Here is a 10,074-nt window from a genome sequence, read left to right as displayed (position 1 = left end):
GCCTGATGACATAAGACTTACGACATTTCTGCCTAGGCCATGAGCTGGTTTCTAACTGTAAATCGAATTTGTTAAGCTTTATATGATTAAGTTACATTACGTTGAAACTGTAAACATCATCGTATGTTGCGCGTATCTGTATGTTTAGCTCCCAGTCATCTAGCCCCTAGAAATGTATCCAATCATATCCCAGAAATTGACGAGCGCCACAGTTTATGGGTGTGTTTTTGCTTGAAGGGGGCGGGGCCACAAGGGCACATAGTACATTTGCTGCGCGGACGGACCCGAAATCAGATAACCGGTACCAAGGCCCTCTGCACTCACTTTATTGAGGTTAACATTGAATCAGAAGAGAATTTCACTTACAGTGTTTTGTAAAAAACACTGTACAGCACCCCGACACTATAGGCACCACGGATCAGCCAAGAATGCCAAATATAAAGATTTTTAGCGGCAGTTCGCATCCGGATCTGTCGCAGAAGATCGCGGACCGACTGGGACTCGAGCTGGGGAAAGTGGTTACCAAAAAATTCAGCAATCAGGAAACCTGGTGAGTTATTTTAAGTCAGAATTGATACTGAAACTTTGCTTTCCCGTAATGTTTTGGCTAGGGTAAACGGAATGGTAAACACATGGTAACCATGTTTTTTTTTTGGTTTGTAGTTTTCTGAATTGGAAGATGTCGTCTGGCGCAATGCGCCTCAAACATGCAACAGACTCAGTTTCCCAGCATGCACCTGCATTAAGCATGTGACTCTGGGGCCGCTAATGCTAATTTTAAACGTCCGGTCTGGCCTCCTCTGCCACGTGAGGAGTCATACCGTTATTAATTTTATTGGTAGTAGTTGTAATACTACTGTACACATTAGGCGTAATTTAAAAAGAATACACAACAACTCTCATATGTAGACATGAAAAATAATGTTGGCTCTGCTGCCTGTGTTTATATAATTGGCATTTAGCCCAAGATGAGTGGAAGGCTTGTGACCCTAAGATAAAATGTGTCTCTTACTCTTTATCTGCTCCTGACTTTTGATAAATGCAGCCAGGTTCTTGACGCAACAGTTTCAGTTTGCTTTTTTAATGGTTAGCAGTCTGATCCCCAGTGAAGACCAAATATCAGCTCGTATCAGATACTCCCCTTTAATCAGGCTGCCAAATATAGATTTATTGTGTACTGTCTTTAGTGACTGAGACTCTGCCTTATCTGTGTTTGTTTTTGTGTGTAGTGTAGAGATAGGAGAGAGTGTGCGTGGAGAAGATGTCTATATTGTCCAGAGTGGCTGTGGTGAAATAAACGACAATCTTATGGAGCTGTTGATCATGATCAATGCCTGTAAGATTGCGTCAGCATCCAGAGTCACCGCGGTCATTCCTTGCTTCCCCTACGCTCGGCAGGACAAGAAGGACAAGGTGGGGGTGAGAGAAACAGCTTGCTTATTAACATGTACACACAGTTAATCATACATTAATCACATCACTGTTGGTGGATCCATGTCGGCTACTTTCTGTAAGTCTTTCTTCTGTGGTCTCAGAGTGTTTTTCTTGTATTCTCCTTTTCTGGCCTCTTGGCAACTTTTAAAGCATGGCTAATTATGCTTGCTCTTTTCCTGTTAATGTGTCTATAGTTAATGGTCGTGATGATACACGTTTATGAGTGTATGTTTAGTTACGAGTGAGAATTTTTGTCTGGTAGAGTCGGGCTCCAATCTCAGCCAAGCTGGTCGCCAACATGCTGTCTGTAGCCGGAGCAGACCACATCATCACTATGGACCTACATGCTTCTCAAATTCAGGTACACACAGTAAAACGCCTTTCCTCCAAACACAGACTTAAAACAAACCGTTATCTCTCATGAACAGAGATCAGTGACATAACCCTACAGTCAGGCACATGTAAAACTGGGTGTAAAAATGAAATTTCTTTTGCATTTTATAGTTGCAAGGCTTGGACAAAGTTTTTTTTACGTCTTAAAAAAAAAAATGTTTTTATGTTTTTGCTCAAGGTTTGATTTTAAGTCAAAAATTTTTTTATAGGGATTCTTTGACATCCCAGTTGATAACTTGTATGCTGAGCCAGCAGTCCTCAAATGGATAAAGGAAAACATCAATGAGTGGAAGAATTGCACCATTGTTTCTCCTGATGCCGGTGGAGCCAAGAGGTGTGTTTTTCTATTTCCTCTCCTGCCTGTCTCTCAAAAACATAGGGTCTCGTTCAGTGACCCATGTGTATGCGGAAATGTATGTGTGATACCTGCGTACAAAGGTTTTCACAAACAAACAAATAAATCATGATTCATACACTTTTTTTTTTGTACAAAAAGTTTAGAATAATTGAACAATAAATGTAACATCAACTTAAACCACACATAGGCAAAAATCACAGTCTCGGTGGTCTTATAAACGTGTTTAATTTTTTTTTTACATGTTTATATATTTATGATTTTTATATATTTATGCTCTATATATATATATATATATATATATATATATAAATAATATAGGGCCTAAAATTAACACTCGCCAAGCACCACATGTGAATAAAAATTTTGTTGGCGAGTATAAGAAACGGTGTCAATCGCCAGTTGGCCGGTCAAAATTTTATGAATTCTAACGATGCAGTATTGTGAAAACATTAAAGGAGTAGTTCACTTTAAAATGAAAATTACCCCATGATTTACTCATTTAACACACTAGGTGTATGACTTCTGTCAGGCGAATACAATCGGAGTTATATTAATAAACACCCTGACGCTTCCGAGCACTATAATGGCAGTGGATTGCAACCATTGCAAACAGATTGAAGCTCCAAAAAGTGTATCCATCCGTTATAAAAGAATTCCACACAGCTCCGGGCGGTTAATAAAGGCCTTTTGAAGCAAAGCGATGAGTTTGTGTAAAAAAAATATTCACATTTAAAACTTTATAAAGTAAAATAACTAACCCCCCGGAGCTGTGTAGAGTTCTTTTATAATGGATGGATGCACTTTTTGGAGCTTCAATCTGATGTTTGCAATCCACTGTCATTATAATGCTCGGAAGTGTCAGGGTGTTTTTTAATATAACTCCGATTGTATTTGTCTGAAAGAAGAAAGCCATACACCTAGACCTAGTCATATACTAAGTGTATAGTATAGTATAGGAAAATCATATTCATGCCTTGAGGGTGAGTAAATCATGGGGTAACTTTCATTTTAAAGTGAACTACTCCTTTAAAGTGAACGACGCTCAGGAAAGTTGACGGGTCAGTAATGCATCCTCATGAAAGTTAAAGCATTGTCAATTTATATAATCAAGCACAAGAATACGCGAAAGGGAAGTCAATTTGTTACTCGAAGCACGCGTCTCAATGAGTGCGCGATACTGAATTGAGCTCTTTCATGTCATCTTACGACAATTTTGTTTGAATAGGTCTGTTCAAGCGTAAGGCCCGTCTTGGCAAGTAAACAGTCACTTATGTCAGTGTGTGTGTGTGTGTGTATATAATAAACCTTTTTTCTTTTAAATGAGCATTTTTATGTTTTTAATGTTTTCTCTGATAAATTTTTGAAAATAAGGCATTTGAAAAACTGACAAATAAGTATAACCCTTTCATTGCCATTAAAGTGAAATAACTGAGCCTGACAAAAATGTCGGACTTAGAGGTTTTTAACCTCCCCGATGCGCGCGTCCATGTACGTCACTACCACATAGTCCACACTCTAAAGGTGCGTTCCATTCGACCGTAAGTGGACTGCGAAGTGGACCTCACAGGGTATTTCGCCATCTTAAGTGAGATTCCAAATCCGAAGGGAATGAAAATGTTCTGTTCGAAGGGCACTGCAAACGGCGTAGGGAATAAGGGAACATCGATACATCACTTCACAGGAAGTGGAGAGCGAAAATCAACCAACTGTCATTGTGCATCGTGTCACCAGTCTGAACTAACCATAGAGCAGAGCCGTTGGAAGAGATTTTAAATTTAAATTTCTAACGGCTCATAGTTTACGTATGCATTGAGTATTCATAAATATTGTTATTATTATACAAACTAGAGTATTTATGAACGGTTGGGGTGACTATTGTATCTTTAGGCCTATTATATGATTTCAAATTAGAAAGGAAAGTAAATGTAAAAAAAATATTCAGTTATATCATAATCTGCTTGACCCTGTTGTTGCCTTTCTTTGATGACGTTGCAGGGCATTCCAAATGAGTGATTTGCGTCAGCGAAGTCCACTTCAACTGATGTACCGTGTTCAGGGAGTAGGGAGCAGTGAACACTGCGTAGGGACCCTGTCAAATGGAACGCACCTTAAGAATAGCTCACTGAAAGTTCTAATGAGCCGGTATCGCGCTTATTCAAACGCGAAAGTGAACTGGATTCTGTCGCGCTGTCTGTGCGTCGTGTGCGTCAGGACATTCACAGACAGCGCGCCAGAATCCAGTTCTCTTTCGCGCTTGAATAATAACACGCACATTAATGCCAAAATGTCGGTTTTATCAATTGTGTCCTCACAAGAACAGTCTTAAACGAGTTAAATAAAATCTTAAATTAAAGTCAAGAGTAAATGAGAAAATGAAATGTAAGATCCTGTCACACCGACAGATCTTAAAGGGACAGCAGCCAATTCTGTCTATCAGTAAAGTTAACCAAAGAGCAAAGGGGAACAGAGCAATTGCTCACTGATCTTGTCTAAAGAATGTTTGTAGCTTTAATAAGGATTTTTCTATATTTAATTTATAATTTATGCAGTGCAGACTATTTGATAACCTCATTCAATTTCTGTATATTCCGTACCTGTTAGACAAGAAGGGCACAGGTAAATATAACATTTATTATGGGTTCATGTAAGGATTGTTTAAAGTTAATTTAAATTAAAAGTTGTTATATTTTTGGAGCCTAAAGAATGTTTCAAATTTGGAGGGAACGATCCTTTTCATCCAGACATCAGTAGCTATATTAATATCAGTGATACTGGCCTTCATTCATAAAAAGATGCTATTAAACAATTATTTAAAATATACAGTTTTTATGTTGTTTTTACATTACAGTGGAAATTGGGTCTAACATAATTTCAATTTTATTTACACACAAAACATTAATGGTGAACATTTTTGACTTGAAATGATTCTCTCAAGTCTTGGCAATCGGCCCTTATTAAACAATTAAAAAAAGTAAGAAATCTTTTTGTTATTCATAGTTTAGTAGCCTACTTTTATTTTTGGCAGAATTTATCATTATAATCAACTTAATTATTTCCTGGGACCTGGATTTTTGTATCACCATAGTCCCTAAATGTATGTAAATGCAGGAAATTGGATTCAAATCGAAAAACAAATTCCCCCATTTTGTGTCCCCCCCACTTTTCAAACCAAAGTTACACCCTTGCTTCATACTGTGTGTGCGTGTATTTATATATATATATATATATATATATATATATATATGTATGTATGTATATGTGTATATATGGTCGCTTATTTTTTTTATGAGGAAAAAGACCTAAAATTTCCATGTTTGCTGAGTGACCAGAAGCTTTGTGGAAACGCCGAAATGGTTTGGGCGTGTTTTACACAAATTACTAACCTTGGGCGAGAGGTGGCGAATTCAGGATAATCCAAATTCATTAACATTCCAATAAGGTTAAGAACAAACGAGTGTCTGTATGCACGTGGTCTATATTTGGACCACCATGTATAAATTTGAATAATTTACACAATTATCATTGAATGAGACCCATTCTGTTCCTCACTCATTTCTTTTCTTGTTTCACTGTCATACTTGTCATTTAGTTTTCTCTTGGTTTAATCTTCTCATTTCCAGAGTTTAATTTTTTTTTTACAAATGTATATTTTTTTAAAATCTTTTTAAGTATTGGATTGCAAATAATGTGATTTAAAGTTCATAATGTTGATAAGGCTTTTGAAGACAATGGACATGAGTGTGTTTTACTCTTTTTAGGTGTGGAGGGTAAGGAAATGTCAGGTTTTTTGTGTGTTTATGTGTGAGTGTGTGATTCTCTGCTAACAGTCAATGGCTTGGCCTAAACCTTTAGCTGTACATTATAGTGGTGGCCATTTTTTCAAATCCGTTTGAAACCTTTTAAAGCTTGGCTAATTTAATCATGCTTATTACATCATGTGATTTGTTTCTGGAGAAATGGACTGACTGCAGCGCCCTTTTGTAACAATTTAAGGCACTCGAGTGAGTGAGTGATCTTACGCACACTGTGACTGGAGTTTGTACTTGTTTTTACTGACATTTGTGCATGTGGCCTATCTGTGATGTCTGTATATGACACTTGCAGAGAAGCCTGAATGCATCTATTGTCATTTCTCACTGTTGTACAGAATGCTACCTAAGAATTGTGTGTTCATTTTATCAGAGTAACATCCATCGCTGACCGACTGAACGTGGACTTTGCCCTAATCCACAAGGAGCGGAAGAAGGCCAATGAGGTGGATCGTATGGTACTGGTTGGGGACGTGAAGGACCGAGTGGCGATTTTAGTAGATGACATGGCGGACACATGTGGGACAGTATGTCACGCGGCTGACAAGTGAGGACTCGCATCATACACGATCACTTTCATGCTCAAACACATGCACATTCATGATTATCCTAGTAATCTGTCATGCCTCCATACAGGCCTGTCTGTGTTTTAACTGCATATGTGCGTATCTGTCCTCTATCAGACTGGTGTCTGCAGGAGCCACTAAAGTCTACGCCATCTTGACTCATGGTATCTTCTCTGGGCCTGCCATTTCTCGGATCAACAATGCCAACTTTGAGGCTGTCGTGGTGACCAACACCATTCCACAGGAGGACAAAATCAAACACTGCAACAAGATTCAGGCACAGACATTTATCATATAAAAAACTGTTATGGTTTAGGGATGGGTAATCATTTTCAAATAATAACAGTCCATTTACATATCGATTTCTTTAAGATCTATTTTTTTTTAAATAATTCAAACAAATGTTTTCGGTCTCACAGTATTGTAATATACATAATCACATGATTATGCAATAATTGTATAGGCTAAAATGTGTTTCAAAGTCCGAATCGAATCTCAAGCTTCTGAATCAAACAGTGATGATATGCAACTCTATTATGGTCTCACAATTTTACCATAAATTTGTAATACATGTACACTATTGTTTAAAAGTTAACTGAGGCTAGATTTTATTTGATTAAAAATACTGTAAATACAGGAATATTGTGATAAATTGTTACAATTTAAAATAAGTGTTTTCTATTTGATTGTAATTTATTCCTGTGACGAGAAAGCTGAATTTTCAGGTTTACTCCAGTCTTCAGTGACAAATGATCCTTCAGAAATCAATCTAATATGCTAATTTGGTATTCAGGAAACATTTCTTATTAATATCAGTATTTTTGCTATAAATTAATTCTCATTACTATGAATGAATGTTGCCGCTGAATATTTTTAGTGAAAACAACTTTTTTCAGGAATTTTTTTTTTTAATGAATATCAAAGAATAGCAATGTAATGCTTCCTTGCTGAATAAAAGTATTAAGTTCTTACCAACAACAAACACACTTTTGAACGGTAGTGTAATCTGGTATCAACTTCTGGAATATTATATCTGATTTGTTTGTTTTACAGATATAATTTTTTAGTAATTGTACTTTACTCTAAGCATTCTGACTGATCTATTTTTCTCTCCCTCTCCAGGTGATCGACATTTCTATGATTCTGGCTGAAGCCATCAGGCGAACTCATAATGGGGAGTCTGTTTCATACTTGTTCAGCCACGTCCCATTGTAACACGCACATACATGCAGACATGCACACACGTCATCTCTTTACACAAGTCATCAGTGTACAGACTCGCATGATGGAGAACCATTGCTGGGTCTGTCACACGTAAGAGTCTCACACGCATCATTTAACTGAAGACATATCCTAGACAGTGAATGAAAAGAATGAAAGCTTTCCTCCTTTCTGCTGCATGTGCTGACTCGCCTTTTTTCCCCAAGAACATTGTGAAATGTAATAATTTGATACTTCTATGATCTTGATTTCCAACTACTATTCACTCATTGAATTTCACCCGTCACACTGTTATATAAATGTTACTTGCATGTTTGTCTGTCTGTTATTTCCTTAGAAACCATTTGAAAGCAACAATTAGACGACAAACCCTGCTTATAATGGAAAATCTCCTGTAATAATGGATTTTTCTTTTTTGGTGTTTTAATTCCAAGTTTACTGTGTAACTTAAAGGTACGATGGATGTTTATGAGTTTTGTATCTTATTTTTGTTATAGAATATAATTACTAACATGTGGCAGGATTGGAGAAGAATAGAGATGGGTTAGGCCCCTTTAGATTGCCGTTGTTATGGCAGCTGGACTTTTTATCTTCCTTTTTGTTGCTCTTCTCAGGTTTTAGTTGTTTTTTTTACTTTATTGATTTTCATCTTTTCAGGGTTTTTTTGACAGGGCTAAAGCCAAGATCTGAGTGGACAAATTAGGTAATAAAAAAAAAAGTTAAGATGTTTGTTCATGGATCTGTGAAGTGCCCTTCAGATTGGAGTGAAAACACACTCTCAAGTCCTATTAAGTGGCTACAGTGGAATTGGCCTCAACAATCAGCCTATTGAACCATATTTTTGTTGTTTCTTGCTTGTGTCTGTGTGGGTCAGTGTGTTTGTTCTGTGAAGTATGTTTCTTTTTTTCCCATGCTACTTAAAGGGTTAGGTCACCCAAAAATGAAATTTCTGTCGTTAATTACTCACCCTCATGTCATTCCAAACCCGTAAGACCGTTCATATTCAGAACACAAATTAAGTTATTTTTCATGAAATCAGAGCTTTCTGACCCCCCCACAGACTGTTAAAGTATTCTCATCACTTCATAATATTAAGGTTGAGCCACTGTAGTCACATGGACTATTTTAACATTGCTTCACTACCTTTCTAGGCCTGAAAGTGTCAATTACATTGCAGTCTATGGGCGTTCAGAAAGCTCTCGGGCTTCATCAAAAATATCTTATTTTGTGTTCTGAAGATGAACAAAGGTCTTACGGTTTGGAATGATATTAGGATGAGTAATTAACAGCAGACATTTTCATTTTTGGGTGAAATAACCCTTTAAGTGAGATCAGAGATAATACACCTAACTATCCTACAGCTTACACTGGAGACGTATGTGAGATGGCAGAGCTTGATTTGATAGGTCTGTGCCGTTTGCCTTAATGAAGGAAAAAATACTGACGACTATCTTGTCTGAATACAGAACAAGTAAAGCATTTCATGTATAAACTGCACACCTGTTTGTTTTTCCAGTGATTATAGGGTTGGGAGGGTTACTTTTAAAATGTATTTTGTTGCAGTTACAAATTACTTCATATAAAAAGTATTCAGTAACGTAATCCAAGCACCACATTATGAAAGTAATGTAATCTGATAACTTTTGGATTCCTTTAAGATCACATATATAAAGTCAGGTAAAAACCAATCATCAAAGTAATTTTATTTAATCGTGTCTTGACATGATCACCAACTAGATTACATAGCCACGTATATATCTTTATATAAAGGGCTATATACATCAAGTGGCTACAGGTATAGATGGTTTTATTTTTATTTCTTTAACATTTACAAGGGGGAAAAAATACTTATAGTTTATAGGCTACACAATATTAGAAAAAAGTCAGTACCATCTACATATGAGTCCACTTTAAAATACATGTTGATCAAGGCTTTTATCTTTCTTAATTTCACTGACTGACCCTGCGCGTTAGTGGTGGGAGTTTTGGTTCATTTTCCTCTAGAAACTTAGATACAACTGCGATCAGAAATAAACTATGGAATTTTAAATCACTAACAAACACTAAATTTTAGCTAACACGATGTACATGCTAGTCGTAGGCTACCTTTGAATGTTTAAGTTGGATGTTGAGTCCTTTGAAGAAAGCGTTTTCAGCTGGAAAGGCATGGTTTGCGCTACACAAATGATGTTTCCTTTTTCCTCTTTGAAAACAAAATAACTGAAATGTCCAGACATGAAAACGTGGTTCCCCGCGGGGAATCGTAATTAATAACCGTGTATCAACCTGCGTC

General features: G+C 36.8%; 1 protein-coding gene across 2 annotated transcripts; it reads left to right on the top strand.

The window, feature by feature from the left end:
* The first annotated feature begins 221 nt into the window (after positions 1-221).
* Positions 222-9,278, top strand: prps1a (phosphoribosyl pyrophosphate synthetase 1A). 2 transcript variants are annotated; one of them, XM_077241186.1, is made up of 7 exons: positions 222-550; positions 1,230-1,413; positions 1,697-1,795; positions 2,037-2,161; positions 6,368-6,541; positions 6,678-6,837; positions 7,683-9,278. In XM_077241186.1, exons 1-7 carry the CDS (start codon positions 429-431, stop codon positions 7,773-7,775), a joined length of 957 nt encoding a protein of 318 aa, XP_077097301.1. In that variant the 5' UTR covers positions 222-428; the 3' UTR covers positions 7,776-9,278. The 2 variants fall into 2 exon arrangements, with proteins under 2 accessions (XP_077097301.1, XP_077097299.1); XM_077241184.1 differs by having other exon boundaries at positions 230-550; positions 1,230-1,419.
* Positions 9,279-10,074: the final 796 nt, after the last annotated feature.

Source organism: Siphateles boraxobius, unplaced genomic scaffold, assembly GCF_051911475.1.
Source record: "Siphateles boraxobius isolate OS27281-9 unplaced genomic scaffold, OSU_SipBor_1 24, whole genome shotgun sequence".
NCBI lineage: Eukaryota > Metazoa > Chordata > Actinopteri > Cypriniformes > Leuciscidae > Siphateles > Siphateles boraxobius.
Note: the sequence above shows the minus strand (reverse complement) of the source record. Positions and strands in the feature narration are given on the sequence as shown.

Coding starts and splice junctions, on each gene's coding strand:
- prps1a (XM_077241184.1), top strand. CDS start 429: ATGCCAAATATAAAGATTTTTAGCGGCAGTTCGCATCCGGATCTGTCG. Junction 551..1,229: donor TTCAGCAATCAGGAAACCTG/GTGAGTTATTTT, acceptor TTTTGTGTGTAG/TGTAGAGATAGGAGAGAGTG. Junction 2,162..6,367: donor GATGCCGGTGGAGCCAAGAG/GTGTGTTTTTCT, acceptor TCATTTTATCAG/AGTAACATCCATCGCTGACC.